The 18969-nt window shown below is 48.4% G+C and overlaps 2 protein-coding genes across 7 annotated transcripts in view; one reads left to right on the plus strand and one right to left on the minus strand.

The window, feature by feature from the left end:
• LOC101920705 (DNA-directed RNA polymerases I and III subunit RPAC2-like) lies at positions 1 to 7895 on the minus strand. Of its 2 annotated transcripts, XM_055818262.1 has the most exons (5): positions 7792 to 7895; positions 3006 to 3103; positions 1232 to 1308; positions 542 to 624; positions 1 to 202 (listed from the first exon to the last, which is right to left on the minus strand). In XM_055818262.1, exons 1-5 carry the CDS (start codon positions 7828 to 7830, stop codon positions 155 to 157), a joined length of 345 nt encoding a protein of 114 aa, XP_055674237.1. In that variant the 5' UTR covers positions 7831 to 7895; the 3' UTR covers positions 1 to 154. The 2 variants fall into 2 exon arrangements, with proteins under 2 accessions (XP_055674237.1, XP_055674236.1); XM_055818261.1 differs by lacking the exons at positions 1 to 202; positions 542 to 624; positions 1232 to 1308 and adding an exon at positions 1320 to 1658 and having other exon boundaries at positions 7792 to 7870.
• Positions 5248 to 18969, plus strand: part of VAMP7 (vesicle associated membrane protein 7) — a 24614-nt gene continuing 10892 nt past the window's right edge. The window contains exons 1-4 of one of the 5 annotated variants that reach the window (XM_055818260.1): positions 7903 to 7964; positions 14236 to 14308; positions 14998 to 15156; positions 18345 to 18402. In XM_055818260.1, coding sequence (XP_055674235.1) covers positions 15011 to 15156; positions 18345 to 18402 — 204 coding nt within the window. In that variant the 5' untranslated portion in view covers positions 7903 to 7964; positions 14236 to 14308; positions 14998 to 15010. The other 4 variants (XM_055818258.1, XM_027783577.2, XM_055818257.1 and 1 more) reach the window with 4 other exon arrangements.

Below are 18969 nucleotides of genomic sequence, written 5' to 3' on the forward strand. Positions count from 1 at the left end.
TTCTGCGGCACCAAACTTCATAAACTTTATTATTAGAGAAAATACAGGTTTGCATCAAAGCAGTCATAAAAAACACCACACAAACAAAAACGCTTGACACGGGGAATTCAACAGAGACATTACACACAACCATGGGGACTGCCATCCCCAACTACTACTGCATCTCTTCATCCCTCTGGGCCCTGTATTCCTTCATGCTCCTCTGCAAACAAGAACAAAGGACAAACGTTAACAGCATATATCTGAGTGACACATACACCGCCACCCTGGTCTGCACTGTGACTTCTCTGTCCGGTGCCTGGAGAGACTGAGGGACCGGAGAAGCTCTGACAGAGCTTCAGGTACCTTCAGAAGTTACTGAGCTCTACAGGCACTCCAAGGGAAAGAAAGCCAGGCCATGCTGCAGGTCAGGCAGAGAACGTCTGAAAAAACTATCAGTTTTTTCTTGTCAAAGGTGCCTTTAGCACAGGTTTCAGCCCCTTTCTCTCACCTCTGAGACCAAGAGAGAAAAGGCCCCTGAGCTTTTCAGGAATAGTCTCACCTCAAAGGTGTTGAGCACGTGTTGGCAAACACTCATCAGGTCGTTCAGCCCTTTCCGGAATGGCTCGACAGCAGGAAGGGCTCCTTCAGGAAAGAAGATGCATTAGTGAAATGGGAGGTGACTTGCAAAAAAAAACCCTTCCAAAAGGGGTTGGTAGCCCTCTCCCTTGCCGTTCTGAGGCAGCATGGCCTGCTACCAGCCTGATGACCAAAGCTGCAAGACAACCGAGAAGGAAAAGCAGAAACAAGTTATCTCATTGCAGCTATATGTCAGCCACTTTGGCTTTGCTTTCCGATTCCTGTGCTGATTTAGGTGCAGATGGAGCTCCCATCACCTCTGACACTGAGTAGCAGACCTACTCTACCCCAGCACTACAGTTTGGTGCGTGCTGCCAGCCAACCCAGACACCTCGCGACTAGGCAAGGCTGTGGGCTCCTCAGGCCTCAGCTGGCTCAGCCCTATACTTGGGAAACAGAAGAGCTGTAGCAGAATCGTAGAATCATTTATAATGGCTCAGAGCAGCCCTTCCAGCTGAGCACGGGCCATAGCAGTTGCAGGCAGCTAGCACAGAAGAGAGAGCAAAGTGCTTTTCTTTATTTAAATGACTTGTAGCGGAAACCTGACATGAGCAGGGGGAATTCGACAAAAGAAAGGTGGCCCCAGACACAAAAGAAACGTGCACGCCCATACCTCTGGTCTGGATCCGAAAGTTGATCTTGCTTTCTGAGGGGTGTGTGATGCAATAGCCACAGAACTCCACATCAGGGCTGCAGGAAGGGAAAGAAAAGAGAAACTGTGAAACCTAGGCCAGTCCACAGCAAACCTCTGGCAAGTCAGATGCTCAGGCCACCCCAGACCTGCTGGGGCTCAGGGTGTTTCTAAAATAGTTGAGGGTCTTATGGGAGGGATATGCTGAAGGGAAACTACCTGTGTAACCTTATTCACACACCCCCATCTGTCCTGGAGCTGCAGCTGGAGCTTTGCAGGGGGAGGACATGGCTGGCACGATCGTAGGCACCATCTCGGCAGCACCAGCAGTCCACAGGGAAGCCTGCCAAGTTCAAACCAGGGATCCGGGATGCTTGGAAACCTCACTGTATGCAAGCCTGCTGCAGTCCTGCTGGACAAAAGAGGCTGATGGGTCTAGGGCACTGCAAGGATTTACCAAGATGGCTTGCGGCCTGCATGGCACCTGCCTTCATAAGCTGAGGTGGCTGGTAGAACACTTGTGCACCCAGCAGTAAGAACAGCTCCTTGCAAGAAGCTTGCTGTTTTTCTCATCATGATGATTTATCAGAGGAATTCACATGACATTTGCAATGCAACTGTCATTTGAGATGATGCATTGAATTGCCTGCTGTAATTTTTCTGAGGCTTACCAGCAGATCTTCACAAACCCTCAGTGCTGCTCAGCTCGATAAAACTGGGCAACCAGGGTGAACATATTTGTATATTTTGATGGGGGCAGCAAGATAATTAATTCCCAGCACCAATTCCTGCATCTCCATGCAAGCGTGAAAGATGATCAATTTGCTTGATACTGGCTGTTCCTACTCTCTTTTCTGACAGCACTTGTCCCAGAAGAAGACACAGATACTGCCTGACCACATGTACTTACATGGAGTTGTGCATCATTTTACCCAGGGCCAAGTAAGATATTCAGAAGCCTTTCACATGTCAGACACTAATTTTCCTCCACAATTAGCCATCAAGGAGCAGTGAGGGCTGGCTGTTCCCTAAGGGATGGGGAGCTGGGAGCAATGAACAATAAGATGGCCAGGAAGGCACAGGCCTTACTAGGCTAGCTCTGTCCCACAGCACCCAAGCAAGGGAGCAGGGTAGGTGCAAAGGTGGTAGCTAGGGTCAGCCAAGGGTCTGGATCACCAGGCAGGTTTGTGGGGATGAAGCAGGCCCAAGGTCAGGCCAGCAAGTCAATCTGCAGGTCAGGGTCAGGTCAGGTGAGGGTGATGAGGGTCAGACACCACCCAGCGAGCACCAAATAGGTATACAGTGATGAGGAAGGGCTGATATCAGGTCAGGAATTCAGTCCCTGGGTCAGCATGCAGGTGAACAGAATTCACAGCCCAGTACAGGCTGAGCTGGAGGCCCATACTCCTACAACATTGCCCAGGAGGGATTGAAAGCCCTGAGCTGAGCTTAAATGGGGCTCCTGGGCCCATGGGCAGAGTGTGGGTGGAGGTCCCAGGTATGGTTGGTCAGGCCTATTAAGGCCTATTAGTGCACTCAGGGTCCCAATGCTAACAAGCAGCACAGAGAAAAAGGTAATCCTTGAAGAGAGGTAGTAGGTAAGGAGGTTCTGGCACCTCTAACAGGCATACATAGAGGTGGTTTCTGATTATTTGCCTTGTCCCAGCAACAACTGAGATGCAGATCAGTAAGAAGAAAGCCAGAGTGGGAGACAGGTACCCGCAGTAATGCCAGGTACCAGACAGGCTCTACTCACTTCTTCATGACCATGTATCGGAGGGAGTTGCCAAGTGTGTGGTCCTCATCGTGCAACACAAACGTGACGCAGTTTCCATCTGTCCCATCTGCCTGGACCTGCCACAAATGGGGAAAGAAGAAATGCTGTAAGGCTCTCTGAGGTAACAAACACCAGCCCTAGGGTGAAGAATAAGCTACTGTGCTCAGCTTCACCACAGTAACTGGGAGGGCTTGTAGGTCTAGCTGGGCCACCTCTGTGGCTCATGTCTCAGGTGCTGCAGTGTGACCAAGAGCACCTTTGCAGATGAGGGAAAACTGCAACATCACAGACCTCAGTGAAACCTCTCCCTGGTCGTCAAAGTGCCTGTGTGTCCTTCCTCTTCACAGGAGAGAAGAGGAGCCCAAAGAAAACTGCAGCTTCAGGACCCATAGTGCAAGGAAGCTGGGAATGACTGTTCAGATTGATGTTACCCCAGGTCCCACCACCAGCCCTTGACTAGATAGGAATGACAGGGGACAGTCAGAAACTTCCCAGGGAGGAATGTTGCCTGTCAGCAGGGAAATCTTATCCCACCTTGAAACCAAAAGGAGCTGCAAGCCCAGATTCCCATGCTTAGGATGAGCCTGGGGAGCCCACCAGCAAGCCTTGGGCCGCTGAGCCCCACGTGTAATGAACCCGGCAGCACTAGCAGCCAGCTCCTGATCCTCCTGCTGCTTCTGCTCAGGCACCCAGAAAGAGCTCTACCAGCTAACGCTTCCTGAGAAGCCTGGTTTGGGATCCCCTCCAAACCCAAGTCACCTAACTAATCGCTTAGCTGTCAGAGGGCTGCTGAGCCTGACCTTTCCCCAGGCTCAGCGTAGCCACTGTGGAGCCTGATGTGCCCAGACAGCCCCCAACTGCTTCCTCTCTCAGCAGCAGAGAGAGGTTTAAGGTTAAGTGAGGAGCTGGGCTGAGTGCTGATTTCTTCACATCCTGCTCGTGGCCAAATCCTCAACCGCTCCAGGGGTTTTATGACCCCTCACGTTTCCCTTGGGTAGTAATACTCTCCTAGCAGTCCTGTTCCTCCTTCTACAGGTACGGCCTCCACAGGGAATTTACTCAGCAGTTCGGAAAGGAAACACGGATGAAGAGATCACCCAGACCTGCAGCACAATTCAAGAGCAGGCTCCCTGTGCACCAGCAACTGCAGGAGGGTAGGTACGATGCAGCAACATCACATCAACAACAGGGATGTTGGACTGACAGGGTCTCGCTCACCTCCCAGCATCTCGCAATCCACAACCAAAGCGGTGAGTGTAACTGGTGATTAAAATGAGGCAGTGAGTGGCAAAACCACCTGCCCTTGCTGTGGAACAAAAATGTGTGATTTGACACAGGTCACTCAGGCAGCCAGGGGCATGGATGGGACACCCTGCCTGCTCTCCTGCTTGCCAGATCCAGCACCATCCTCCATCTTCCCAGAAGCAGCGACTGGCCTCAGTCTCCCCTACCATGAGGCCTTGCAAGGAAGTATTTACTAAAATTATTAGCATCAGTCATAACTTGAGTGCTTGTTTTTTCCAAAGACTACAGGCTCAGACAAGAGCAGACTAACTCAGGAGGCGCCCAGTCACAGGGTTAGAAGTGCCAAAACCCCAAGTGCCACCCACCCCCCCCCACCCCCCACCCCCCGAGACAGGCACAGCTCTGTTCTTTGGGACTGACATTCTTCCAATTTCATCACACAACAGGAGTTACACCTTAGCTCGGGTGTGGCTCTGCACACATGGGAGCAAAGAGGTGCTTTTCCAGACAGAAAGCAGTATTTACAGCTGAGTTACAAATGTTGCATAAAACTTATTTGAAAAATAGGATAACTGGGAGTTTAACACACGGTGCTGGGACCTGCACTGAGTTTGGGTTCCTTCCCAGAGCTGGAGGAACATGAACGCATAGGAAGGAAAGGAGAGGATGCATCTCTGGCGTGCATGGTGGCTGGGCCAGTTCGTGGGGCTACACCAAGTGCCTCAGAGCAGCAACCCAGTGAATTTAAGCTGTCCCTGCCACCTTAGCACAGCCTAAGTACCCAGTGCATTGCTCTGGCAGATGAAAACCAGAGCACAGCCTTTTCACGCAGCCATAAGGAACACATTGCGCTGAACTTGTCTGCTTCACAGACTCAATTTCTCTCTCCTCTTTCCTGTAACTTGTCTGCTTCACAGACTCAATTTCTCTCTCCTCTTTCCTGTGCAGAGTCCTCAGGTACAATTCTGGATCTCAGCAGGACCATAAGTTTGCTGCTTCTCATGAAACCGTTGGCCCACCTAGTTAGGTATGTCGCCTCTGGCACAGATGCTGTCTGATGCTTCTGAGGAAAACCGACACATTGCCCTGGAGGACAGATTTTTCTCTGGTCCCTGCAGCTATCAAGTCCCTGCCCTGAGGCAGAAGGTTGAGATTTCTCAGAGTGTTTTTGAGTCTCATCTAAGAGGTGTCCAGGTATCAAACTATTAATCACAAGAAAACTTGTCCTGTGAACCAACTTGTAAAAAAAGCCCCGATGCCATGGAGTAGGTAACTCTGCTCATCTGGAGTTTTTCTTCCTTGGTTACACGCTGATTTGCTAGTCTCTTTACCAAACTGTCATTGTTCTTGCATTATGGTAGAGGCAGAAGGAAAAGCTGATGGGATCTCAAGGAAGCTTTAGGATTGTTCAAATTCACTTGACTCCCTCAGAGACAACAGAAATGGAAAAGCCTCTTTTCAGTAGCACCAAGTGACAGGACAAGGGGCAATGGGCACAAACTGCAACACAAGGAAGTTCCATCTGAATATGATGAAAAACTGTACTCTGAGGGTGACAGAGCATGGGCACAGGCTGCCCAGGGAGGCTGTGGAGTCTCAGTCTCTGGAGACATTCACAACCTGCCCGGATGCGATTCTGTGCAACCAGCTCTAGGAAAATCTGCTTTAACAAGGGGTTGGACTGGGTGATCCCCAGAGGTCCCTTCAGGCCCCCACCACTTTGGGAAAAGCAGTCTCAGGCAAGGTGCCTATCTGGGGTACACCCTCTCAGCAAAGTGAGGATACAGCCCCTGCAACCTGGCCACCCAAGCATTAGACACCCTCCTCCTCTACTGGCTATACAAGCCTAAACGCTGCATTCTCACATCATCCAGAAGCTCTCCTGCTTAGAGGGGCTGTGATTTACGATGATGAATTATTTAATGTTGTATTTGGTGCCAAGGTAGTGCTGTGGCGGATACATTAGCACAGCGCCGAGATAGATGGGATCAGCTAGACATTAAGTGGGTGGGGAGCAGTCCTACAACTTGCTTCTTCCTTCACTCATTGCAGTTTATAACTTGTCTTGTGTGTCAGAATATATGGTCCTTTGCTGGTCTTCATGAGCCAGTATCGCTTTCTACACATCCTCCTGTTTTCTGTACTGTCCTGCATTCCTCGTGGAGGAATCTGCTGGTTTGTTGCCAGGGGCCTCTCTCCTAATGGCATCTCTTCAAAGATCAATTTCATTCATCACATCAGACTTGCAGGATTAGAATTGGACTTCCTGGCGCAATTGTGACTTTCAGCCTGTGGCCTGCACAACTGGGGAGAAGAATATGGCTCTACAGGGCCTGAGAAAGGTAATGACCAGAAGCCAGACTATTGGTAAGAGGCTCCAGGGTCAGCTGCACCATCACAAAAATTTGGGGGCTGCAGACTGAGAGGCTATGGAAAACCGTTGTATTAAGCTCTCCCCAAAAACAGCTTTTAAAACCAGGCAACTTACAGAACCTACTTGTTTCTCCTGTAAGGCTGTCCTGGTGCTCAGCTTTCCCCGTTTCCCACTGACAGACAGGTGCACAGAGCACTGGATGATCCTGTGTCAGCTCTCCCTGTCACTGTGACTTGGTGTAACTGCCAGCTGGGAGCCTACAACCCCGTTAGCATGAAGTCCAGTGCCATCTAGTGCCTTCTGCTGTCTGCAACGGGGACTGGAGATGGAAAGAGGGTCCATAAACTCCTGTCACAGGGCTCAGCAACCTGAAATGGGTGGAAGAGAGGAGGCGAGGCATGCTGCCGGGCCCTGCGGCCAACGTGCAAAGCCACCCAAGGCCTGATGTTACACAGTGCTGAGAAATCAAATCTTTAAAAAACGAGGCTTCTTTTAGAAAACATGACTAGCTTTAAAATAGGTTAGTCCTGACCTCTAGCTGCTTCTGTTCTAGCCAGTCCTGACCTCTAGCTGCTTCTCAATCACCCAAACTTCAAGAAATTCAAACAAAAGGTGTATTCTTCTCTGTCCCTCCCATTTCAGGAAACACTACACGCTTTCCTCAGCTTCTTTCTCCCTCTGCCGTTCACAGACACTGGAACGGAGCAGCCGCCCCATGCTAGGTAAAACCAGGAGGGTTTACGGGTTGAAACAAGCCGGGCAGGGCTGAGGGGTGGCACTGAGGGGGATTCAGGCTGGGATGTGAGAGGGCAAGTGGGCCGCCGACCCGGGCCGGCCTCCGAAGGGCTGTTTGCCGCTTCCCGCTGCCGGGACGAAGCAGCAGCCCGGGGATGCGGCCGAGGGCGCCCTGCGGAGGCGGTTTTCCCTCGGATCTATCGTCGCTGTCACGATTTATCCCGACGCGGGGCTCCCTCAGCGCGGGCCCGGCTCAGCGGCGGGGCTCCCTCAGCGCGGGCCCGCGCTGAGGGAGCCCCGCCGCTGAGCCGGGCCCGCGAAGCACCGGCGAGGCCCCGGTTCCCGCTGCCAGAGGAACGCAGCGCCGAGCCCTGCCCCGTCCCCCGCCGCCGAGCGGCCGCTCTCCCTCACCGTCTCCAGCGCGGCCTTCCTCTCGCCGTCCTCCGCCATGGCCGCCGGACTGCGGCTCCCAGCGGCCCCCGCGGCGCCCCCCCCCCCTCCGGAAGCGCGTCGCGGCGGCCCGGGGCCGGGGCCCGTTAACGAGCGCGGCGGCCTGCGAGCGCTCCCTCCTTCCGCGACGGCCGGTGAGCGGCGGCGGGGCCGTGGGTCGGGCCCCTCAGGACAGCATCCGGTTGCCCTCAAGCGAGCGACTCTGTCGCCGGTGCCCCCCGGGACGGCAGGCCGCGGCGGGGCCGGACTGAGTGGCTGGGCCCGCAAGGCCGGGAGCCGTTGCGGTGAGGGGGGGCCGGGCATCGGCGGGGCTTCCCGGCAGGCGGGAGAAGCGCTGCTCGGGCCGGGGGTGCAGGGCCTGGCTCGGTGGCAGCGGAGGGGGGGAGCGCGGGGCTGGCTCCGTGGTTGCGGGGGGCGGCCGCTGCTGCTGCGCTGGGCCGCGCAGCTGGTGCGGCTGGGAGCGGAGGCGTGTGCGGGCTGGGGAGAGCGGCCGGTGATAAACAACCGCAGCCGCGCTTGCGGTGGGGTGCGGGGGGACGCTGTAGCTAGGCATGCCTTGGGGGGTACGCGTTACCGCTCAGGAGAGCTGCTTACCCAGTAGTTATATTCGGTTCCTTTAGCCCTTTCCTAAACCACGCCACGCCGCCGGCCAGAGAAGCTGATGGGCCTGGCAGAGAAGCTGGGTTCATCTTCTCTAACAGTTTGTTTCCATAACAATGAAGCAGGGGTACCTGAAGTAGGCTACGCAGGCAGAGAGGAAGCTGAACTTCTGTGAAGCTGGTGCATGAATGTCGTGCTTCTCAGGCTTAAAATGAAGAAATACACTACAAGGCTTAACACTGCAATATCCTTTAAAGAAATAATAATTTGCCGATGCCAAGGAAAAGTTAAAGGGAAGCCTGGGCTACTTTCTGCTGAAGTCACCGTACTTAAACGATCTTATTGCAGTCAGGCAGTTTGAAACTTGAAGGGTTGCAACATCTACACTTCTTTTGGTTTTATGTAGTAATGCGATGCCCCTTGCTTTCTGTGCAGAGCATTTCTGGAAATACAAGCAGTAACCTCCTCCGTCGCTTGTTGGCGCTGAGGCTGTGAATCTTCTGGTCAAGAAGAATAAGTGACAAGTCCCCCTTGGCTGCTGAGGGCCGTGCTACTGATAGAGGATGGGCATAGTTCTCTGTGTTTGCTTCTTGCCCCAGCTGTCCTAACTGCCATCTGATAGTTTATTCTAGATCTCCAGTGAAGTCAGAGCAACAAACAGCTAGTTCTGCGTCTCACTTGAAAATAATAAATCACCCCTACTGAAGTTTTAAACACATTGAAGACTGAACCTTAGCTTCTGACGTTCTTTGAGATGCTGCAGTTTTTTCTGTGCCCTTCTCTTAAATACTATGAGGGGCCTTATAGACAGCAGCATGGCGCATTTTGCAGCATGACTTGCAATGAGTAAATAGTCGTCGTGATAGAAATGCAATGCTCGGCTCACCTTTGTGCTTTATGTCCGTTAGTTGCCAGATGCTTCTGGCACTGCTGCAGGAGCTCTTTGGATCCGTGGTGTTTTCTGGGTGGCTGAGGAATCCAGCCTTTTCCCCCTTTCCCTTCTGATTTGGAGCCTTTCCATGCAAGGCCTACCTGATATCTCTGAGTTTTTCTTTTAGGAAGGCTTGGTCTTAGTTCCTTCCAGCCATTCAATTTTGTAAGTTTAGACAGAAAATAGTTGTAATTTCTAGGTTATACAAAAGGGTTGATTTTAATAAATTCAATTCCTGACTCTTGTAACTTCTGAGGAGAGATGTTATGTAGCAGTTTGATAGATTTGTATTACTAACAAAAGTGATAAGTGAGTTTTACAGGGCTGCATGAGGTGCTGCTTATAGAGAGAGAGATGCTTCTTGGACAAAATGAAGCAAAACAGGTGAACATTCTGCTCGAAGCTGGGGCAGCTGTCGTGCCGCAGTACATGGCTGCTGCCTCCTGAGTAAGGCTGAGGACTGTGAATTGAGTGAGTTGATCTCTCCTTGCTGTCACGAAGAGTGTGGGATCCTACAGTGTCAGCAAGCGTCACCTTACTTGTGATGTTATGGAACTGGCACCTCACCTCTGTGAGTTCTGCAAATATACAATATGAAAAAAGCAGAGACTTTTAGAAGTTGTCTAAACCACTTTGTAATCCTCAGTCTGAACCTGGAGTTGTTCTGCTCTGGGAATTAAGGTGCCTCTTTGCTCGTGTGGGCTTTGTAGTTCTGAGCTTAGTTGCTCACTGCCTTGCAGGCTGCTGATCTCTTGCAGTGTGTATGTGGGGGGAGGGTTTGTGACTTTTTTCTTTTACAGCTGCTCCTTTATATTGACCCTGTGCATTGAGTGACTGGAACGTGAAGAGATTGGTTTCTTGATACTTGACAGTCACCTGATTGGCTCAAGAGGCTTAGTTGTGTTTGTTTATTCCTCTCTGTGACCTAGTGCTGTGCCATGCACTGACATGGTTCTGGTTCAGTTGCTGGCCAGAGCACTGCAGATGACTGTGTCTTGGTGGATCTGAAGGGACATGATTCTGTAATAAATTCCTCTTGGGTTAGTTAGTATTGTTGCAGATCAGTGTGCTGTTGCTAACTGTTCACAAATTCTTTCACTTGTGCTGCTCAGCAGTTCCTTGTTGTTAGGAAAACTAGGGTTGGTAGCACCTAAAGGGAGCAGGAGTTGAGTGAGTAGAAAACAGAATAAAGCACAGTTTGTGTAGCTTGCATCTTCTGGCTAAATTAGTCAAAGCTCAGGTGTAGGAAAGGAGATGAGATTAAGCTTGTAGAGAATCACTTGTGAAGGACTACACAGTTGAATACATTGGCCACAGGTATTACTTTTCTGTTCCCTCTGTGGCCTCATCAGACAGGAGTGAGCTGCTATCTCTTTGATCAGGAGAAACTAGGAACAGTTGTGCGGCAGTTAATAATTTCTTCTTATGACATTCAGTATCAGCTGTGTGGCTACCCTTGTATCTGGTGTGATAAGCATTTAACCTGAGTTATCCAAGGTTTAGTTTTGCGTTTCATCTTCATTGTAAACGTGTTGGGTCTGGTTTTGCACTTGGCTTCCCTTCTGTTAACGTAATCTTCAGGTGGAGGTAGTGTTTCCTGCGGGAAGGTTCCAAGGAGTTGCTTATTTGTCTATGTTTTAGCTCAGAGTAATCTCTATTTCTGCTCAGTGCCAAGTCCAAATGCTCTGATCTTAAACGAATAAGCTGTGAGCATCAGGCTAAAGCTTTTGGTCTCTTCAGGTCTGTGGAGTGGGGATTATGATTAGTAATTTACTCGTGTTTAACTAGAGGTAGGTGAGTCTTGACTTGGAGCACTAGAGGCTTGCTTTGTGACCCTCAGTGTCTGTAGAACAGTGCTGTGAAGAGCTGATGGTAGCTTTCTAAGGTCAGAGGCAGCAGCAAAATATCACTGGAATCTATGACTGCTTTTCCTGCTCTAATGCAATTCAACATGTGGTTGATACAGAAATATAATGCTGGCTTAAAAAAAGAAAACAAATCTACTGAACTGCTAGGTTGGCTGCTTAAGTCTTCTGTGGCAGGATGTCAGAGAGCTCAGTGCTGCAGGTTGATCAGTCTGTGAGCTCTTGCAGTACAGCTTTCTGGAAGGAATTCTGAGCTTTCTGTTGCGAGGAAGCTCTAAGAGTTGGTGAGATGTGATCTGGCAGGCTGGTTCCGTTTCAGTGGTGCTAGAAGGAAAAGGTTGTGGTCATGCTTCTAAGAGGCTTTGCAAATTACTTGGCTCTGTGCTTGTCATATGATGTGTTGGTAGTTCAAGTGTTAGAAGAGATGATACAATGCCTTGGGAGTGCATTTTAAGCTCTTTTAAGGCATCCCTAGAACTTCACAGGCCTTTGTATAACTTCCTTGTTCCTGTATGAGAAGAATGGTGTGAGAGCAAGAGCGGCCTTAAAGCCCAAGTGCTGTGAGAGTTACAACCTTGACTGGGGCTGGACCATGGATCTGACTTGGTGGGCCACCTGGTTTGCTGCTTGAAGATTCTACTTGATCTTCATAGTATTTCTCCCTGGAAAAAAAAAATACCCTGAACTTCTGTGGAGTGAGTGATTCTCAGTGTCATGAGCGGATATACTGAGTGGGGCTGGAGGTGGGCCTGGCTGCGTGGTGACTGGTGGGATGTCTAGGGAAGAGTGGAAGAATCGAAGAAACTCTTCATAAACTCTTAGGCTCCAGTGAGAGGCTGCTTGGGTGGTATTTGTTTTATAGTCATTCTTTTCCTCTATAAACTTTCTGAACTCCCGTGAACTTTTTTCTCCGTGATAACATGCAGGAATGAGCTTCAGAGGATGCATTGTGTGAAGAACTACTTCCTTCTGCTGGAAGCTGGTTTTGAACTTGCTTTTCATTTTTGTGTTACAGATAGTGGGTAGTCATGACTTTCTTCTGTGCTTTATATTCTTTCTCCTTGGGTATCTTTGTGCTGAGGAGTTTCCTTAGAAAGTATGTAAGGGGAAAAACTTAGCCTTTCTTTTCCATGTTCTGTAACTTCCACGGTCATCTTCAGGTGGACACTGACTGCTTAATTGACCATAATAAGCACCGCCTATTCTTTATTTAAAGATAATTTCCTCTTTTATATCTAAGATTTTGGGGGATTCTCTGTAACGCTGACAGGCTCCTTAGAAGGCGGTTGTGAACCTGCAAGCTGGCGCACCTGTGACTGTGGGAGGAAACAAAGCACAAACCTAGCTGTTTATCGCCTTTCTTCTGACATTTTTTAATGAGTTGGAGCTTGCTTGCTTGCTACAGTCTGGAAGGGAGGGGAACAGCTGTGCAAACCCCACTTCCTTCACCAGTAGTGAAAGAGGGTCTGCTGGTGTGGGCACTCTTCACCTTCCTCCTTCCTAAGGTTTTGTGCAAGCCTGTCTGCTGTAAATCGTGTTGTTTCAGTCCCTGAGCCTGGTCTGGATGTGGTTGGCTCCTGGGTGGGAGTGGTAGGTGGGAAGCAAGCGGGGGCGTGGATACTGGGACGCAGTGAGTGAGGACAGGGGAAGATGTCATCTCAAAGAGAGCAGCCCGTAAATGCAACAAGTTGCCTTTGTTCTGAAAACAGATCTTTCTCTGAGATGAGGTAAACAAGAAGCAAGCCGTGCAAAGCAGCACAAGGGGCTTCCCCCGTGCCCGTGAAAGGGCGCAGATAGGGGTTGGAGCACCAGCTTTAGGCCAGGAGGAAGTGAAAGCAGCAAATCTGTTTGGGGAGCTGCTGCTGAGTGCTCTGGTGCTTCCTCCCCTCTTCCAGTTACTGATGCCCTTTGTTGTGTTGCTGGTCATGAAAAGGGAAACAGCTGATCTGGGAACTTGCATCTGAGTGGTGTGAGGCTTTGTCTGGTGTATTCTCTCTTCCTCTGTAGTGGCACTATGAACCCTTTCGGGTTTTCTAGAGTGCGCTTGGCTAGGTGCTGTGCTCCAAAACAGTGTCCTTGGAGATGTTTTACTGTTCAGCTTCCCACTTTGCTTGCTGTGGCCCTTCTCAAACTCATCCTTTGCCTTCTGTTCCCTTGAGCTGTGCTGGCTCTGAATACCTTAGTGCTTCCAGGTGGTTGTGGCTTAGCTGTGGAGTCTATTCTCTTGTGGAATAAATCCACAAGTTTGTTTCCTTTTCCCCTCCAATGTTAAGCTCTTAAACCTGTGGGAGGTTTGGGAAATTACCTGCCTGACAGAGGCAGGCTTGGCCAGCACCAAGCTCAGACTGACAGAGCGAGCCCCGATGCAGTGGGATAGGGATTGTATCTCAACTTCACTGCCTCGTTGACAGCTCTGCATTTCTGCATTCCTCCCCCCCCTCTTCCACGGGTGCATCGGTTCACGTGAGAGTGTGAGCTCTTGGGGCAGATCTGTCTGCACGGTGCTGGGTAGGACCGATCCCTGCCACAGAAGAGGTCAGTAGGTCACTCCAGTGGGTGCCAGAGGGGTGGGAAGTCTGGCTGGGCACACCAGTGTTTGGTCTTTCTGCCTGTGGTCTCCAGGTCCTGAGGTGGAACTGCAGCCGCTCTGCTGTTGTACCTATTCCTAGAGAGGTCTCCAAGCTACTTAGTGGCATTGAAATAGGTGTCTGCTCTTTCCAGCCAGAATGCAGCTGTTTCTAAACACAAATCAAAGCAGGCAGTATGTGGGCAGTCAAAGTGCAAAGTGAAAAATAAGATTTTGAGGGTTTGCAGGGTCAAAAGTCTTCCTAAGCCTTTCTTAAGCAGAAAAGAGGCTTATAGATGGACCGGCTCAGCCAAGCAGATGTCACAGCTGTGTCTGACCTGTGGTTTCATATGTTAAATCTTAGGTCCGTCAGTAGATTAATCTAATGATACTTGATCTGATTAAGTGTGTCCCTTTATATGATAGCATGTGTGTTTTTCCAGCTCTGGAGACTCCACAGAAGTCTGGCCCTCAACAGTCGCACACTGTAACCTGTCCAGTTTGATATTTATGCTGGTACGTTGGCTTGTAGAAATGGTGTGTTGCTGAGGATAACCAGTTTGCAAATGTGCTGTCTCTCCGAGAAGTGCCAATTCCGTGCGTTTACAGGAGCCTCAGGACAATATACACTTAGTGACCATTAAGTAGACCATTACAAGGGGATGTGTATGGCATGACTCTAAGCAACTGGTAGTTTTTCTTCTTCAGTTTGAAAGCCAAGGCTTTAACCCTAACCAGTCATGTGTCAGGGAGGGTGGACTTGATCTGTACCATGAGCTGCTGTTAACATAGCTGCCAGTTACTTCCTCTCTGAACTGGAGCTTGCTCGCCACTGGCAGTTTTTTCAATAGCAAGCAAGAAAAAATGGAAGGGTCAGTTGAAGAGCAAAAATATGTACTAATAGATAGAAATCTAGGTGGAAACAAGGTAGGCAGAATTCATTATGGGATCGCTGACTGTGGGACACCATGCAGTTGTAAATAGAAAAACCTTCTTCTAGAGGTTATTGTAGCCTTGGTGGTGTTCTGAACAGAGCCTAAAAGGGGAAATAAGTGCAGCTTTCTGATAATGGTGTCCTGTTGAAGTATTAAACAAGCTTATACCTCCCTCCCATTATGTTGAGGGCTGAGAGAATATGGTTAAGATCATGATACTTTCTCTGCCAAATAACGTGAATCTAATTCTTGCAGTGTTCTTGTTTGCAGGTAGTGTGAAGTCATGGCTATCCTGTTCGCTGTTGTGGCGAGGGGCACAACCATCCTTGCCAAACATGCCTGGTGTGGAGGAAACTTCCTGGAGGTGACAGAGCAGATCCTGGCAAAAATACCATCTGAAAACAACAAACTGACCTATTCACATGGGAAGTGAGTAATGCTTGTCTTCTGGGAATGGAAGAAGAGAGTAGTGAACATGCACGAGGACAGGGATAAATGGGGCGTAGCCAAATTCATATTTGGATGTGTTAGTATGCTGATTGAATGTGCAGTCAGCTCAACAGCTACTTTTTGTTTCTCAGAACTTCACGGCATAACCAAGATTTGAATTTGGCTTAAGCAATAAGTACCAAGGCAGTTGATAGGAAATGAAGTTTTCTGTTGTGCAACTCCAGAGTGAGTTAGAGGGTGCTCAGCTGTGGATGTCAAACTGTTAAGAGACTTTGGTATTTGGCTTGTGGAGTCGTTTGTTGGCTTTTCTGAGGCTTAAACATGGCTTCACATAAAAATGTCACCCTTCTCAGATCACTTGTTGATCCTTGTTGCTTTAAGGTAAGTTGTAGAGTCATCCTGAGCTACCGTAAATCAGCCTCTGGGACAGAAGGATTTTTCCCAGGCTTGTAGAGATGTCTGAGCAATGCTTGATTAATGTTGATAGAACGGAGGGAGTAGATGTAACATCACCTGAGACTATGCCGATGTGTTGCACATGCAGAGTAGGTAAGTCAGTGTGCTGGTGGGCAAACTAAAGATCTGTGGAGAAAGCGGATTTAGAAGCATTAGATCCTACTTCAGCTTCTTTTTTTTATTTTTTGGAATTGGCAGCGGGGCAGGATTCTCAGTATTGCCCAAGCTGTTCTGTTGTGTGAAACCTCTTTTGGCTGCCTGAGGATTCAAGAGATAAGAATTGGGGTATCTTCTCGTGTCTCTCCCTGGCTTAAGAGCACTAAAAGTCCCTGGGGCAGAGTTTCCTGAGGAAGTTGCCTGCCCTGTGGTCTAACATACTTTGGATGCTGAGTCTTTTTTTTCTCTACTGTAATTTTAAGGTACAGTTATTTTCTTTTGATGTAACTTTGCCTTGTGTGCTGTTCAGCCAACTATGGAGTTGAGTTTTAGGGGTACTGTAGTGCACTTTTCTCAATGAAAACTTGAATTGTGATAGAGACTGATTTGTTCTTTGGGGAGCACTGAGAGCTAGGTAACTAATGCATTTACATTTGCAAAGCATTCTGCAAAGTGTATAATCTCTTGCTCATTACTGACTGTTTCCTTAATGAGGATTTAACATCACTGCAGTTTGGTGGTTCTGGTTTGCGTTGTGCTATTGAAGCACAGCTGCCATTTAGCAGCTCTGGGCACTGAGCTACCATCAGTGTCTCCTCTGCTAAAGTTAGTTTCTTCTGACAAGCCTTATATTGGCTTTTGACAACTGCCTCTTTGGTCAGAATCTGTCAACCCTGCCTTCCCTCTAGGAAAGGAGAAGGAATTGATCCTAGCCGTCTGTTTGGGGGGATTTTCTTCCTCCAAGGTTTTTGGTTTGTAGTGCTGTAGAATAGCCTCTCTCTCTTTTTTTTATTTTTCCTTTTAGTTTTTTTTTTTTTTTCTCCCCCTTGACAGTGATAACTGGGCAGAATGTGAAACTGTGAAGCTGAGTGAGCACAAGGAGTTGTCATTCTTCCCCTCTGTAGGGTTTCAGGGATCCTTCTACCTTGCCAGAGTCCCAGCTTGTAGGCTAGAAAATTGCCCTGTAATCTGCCTGTCTAGGATCAATTCTCCTTCTGAAACAGGAAAGAACTTGATTTTTTTAACTTTGTTTGAACTTCTTAAATGCATTTAATGAGTTATTTTTGTTTTCAAGAAGAACTTCTGTGTCTTTCGTATAATCTCCAAGGAAAACCAGCCCTCTAGCGTCAGGAGTTCTTGGGGTTATTCTGTCTCTGCTGTTACGATTCTTCTACGAGTTGCTGGGGAGCCTACAAGGTAGTACCAGACAAGCTTTATCTCTCTCCCTCCAGGAAGGAGAGGCAATAGTTATGGATGTGCAGGGATTTTTATTTTTTTTATGAGAACAGACATGCAGGGCAGTAAACTATACTTCTAGCTCATGCCTAAAGCTTATTTTGATGTTATCTTACTTATATAATACAAAACCTGAGTCTGAAAGCTACTGAGCTGTGCCCTTAGAGCTGTACATGCATTGTGCACTGAGCTGTGCAGTACATGCATTAGCTTGCTTTTATTCTGGTGTTTGTAAGAGGGTCCACATGCTTACTGAGGATGGGAATACGCAAATGTCAAAGTGAAAGGATACACAGAGTTTTTAATTAAAATTTAATTTATTTTTTAAAAAAAAAGTAGTGTTCATGTGGCCTTTTTGCAACTCTGTTCCTATTTTGTCCTGCTGTACTGGTCAGAAAAATACATCATGTAGTGGAGCATCAAATGGTAGTGAGGGGGCAATTTAATAAAAAAGCCACAGCTAAAGCCAGTGGGTTTGACTAGAATGCTCTGATCAGTTCTGGTTTGGGTTTAGGTGTGTATGAACTAAGGTGTGGTTTTTTTTCTGGTGGGCCTAAAATAACAGCTTGGTTTAATTTTAATAGGAAATAGGAAAGTATTGCTTTGAACTGGTTTGCACTTTTTTAGGGTACTAAGGGTTGCATTTAACTAATGCCTGTGTTTGCACAGCACCACCAAAGGCGTCTGTATATGAATAGTTAACCTAGCCACATGGTTCAGGCCTGTTTAGCCTGATTATTGTTCTATCTAATTCATTTTCTGCTGTGGTTGCTTTTGTCTGTTAGCCTTTGTGACAAAAACCAAAGGTAGGGCAACCCAGCAGTCATAGAAACAAGGCTAAAGAAGCAAGTCACTGTACTGGTGAGGCTCACTAAAGCATCGTCGTTAATTAACTGCAGCTCTTGTCACATGTGAACTAGTGCATGGGTGCTTGTATGCACATTGATTAGGATTAGACATAAATCTTGCTCCTGGGTATCTTGTCAAGGTTTTGTTTTTACAAGTAAGTAGCTGGAAGAATGTGGAACTGAAGGTGTTTGGTAACTAAATGTCCCACAAAGTTATTGCTGAGCGTGGAGTGCTGTGAAGCACGTGAGGCCGGTGATTCCTTAACATGTGGTCTCTAATTTGGGGTAGCTTGTAGGAATGGAAACACTTCCCTGAACAAAGTTGGCATCTCTGTGAGTTCCTGTAGAGTAACTGGAATTTGCTCTTCTACTCCTCCAGCCCTTGAAGGCCCCACAGGCACTAGTGTCTTCTAGAAGATTAGTCCTTCGGCAGCTCCAAATGACCTTTTTGTGTTGTTTTCTTCTCTGCAGTTATCTGTTTCATTACATCTGCCAAGACAGGATTATATACCTCTGCATCACAGATGACGTAAGTATTTTGGTCGCAGCTATTGCACAGACAGGCTCTTTGCAGGTTTTGGCTTTTTTTTTTTTTTTGTATCTGTATGTTAAAGAAAATCAATACTGAGTGCTAAGCTGAGGTGCTTTTTTTTCCTTATTGGAGCCACTGCTTCTGTTCATTCACATCAGTTACAGCTTTGAAGTCTAAGCCTGGGACTCAGATGCATGTGAATAGTTTGTTTTGAGGTTAAGTTCTTGGTTTTGCATAGTTTCTGTCTTAGCAGCCCCAGTCCAGTAGAATCTAGATGTAGAGGATAGCCTGTAATTGCCAGTGAAATATATGCGTAATACTCCTGGATTCTGGAAGTGTTGGGAATAGGTACTAGGCACAGAATTAGAATTATGGATTCCCCAGTAAAGTCTGCTGCTGAGCAATGTCCAGGAAGCTGAGACTGAAATCTGGCTGCTCTTCAAACCCCAGGATAACCAGTCAAATCCCATAGCGTTAGGAGCAGCATGCCTGTTAAGAACTGATAATTACAGTTTCACTACAGCTGGCTGTGTGCCCTGCACACTTCATTATTCGTGACTTGAC

Source organism: Falco peregrinus, chromosome 13, assembly GCF_023634155.1.
Source record: "Falco peregrinus isolate bFalPer1 chromosome 13, bFalPer1.pri, whole genome shotgun sequence".
Taxonomy (NCBI): domain Eukaryota; kingdom Metazoa; phylum Chordata; class Aves; order Falconiformes; family Falconidae; genus Falco; species Falco peregrinus.

Coding starts and splice junctions, on each gene's coding strand:
- LOC101920705 (XM_055818261.1), bottom strand. CDS start 7,830: ATGGCGGAGGACGGCGAGAGGAAGGCCGCGCTGGAGACG. Junction 3,104..7,791: donor GGAAGGCCGCGCTGGAGACG/GTGAGGGAGAGC, acceptor CATTTGTGGCAG/GTCCAGGCAGATGGGACAGA. Junction 1,659..3,005: donor CGATACATGGTCATGAAGAA/GTGAGTAGAGCC, acceptor TTTGTCCAGCAG/GACTGCAGCAGGCTTGCATA.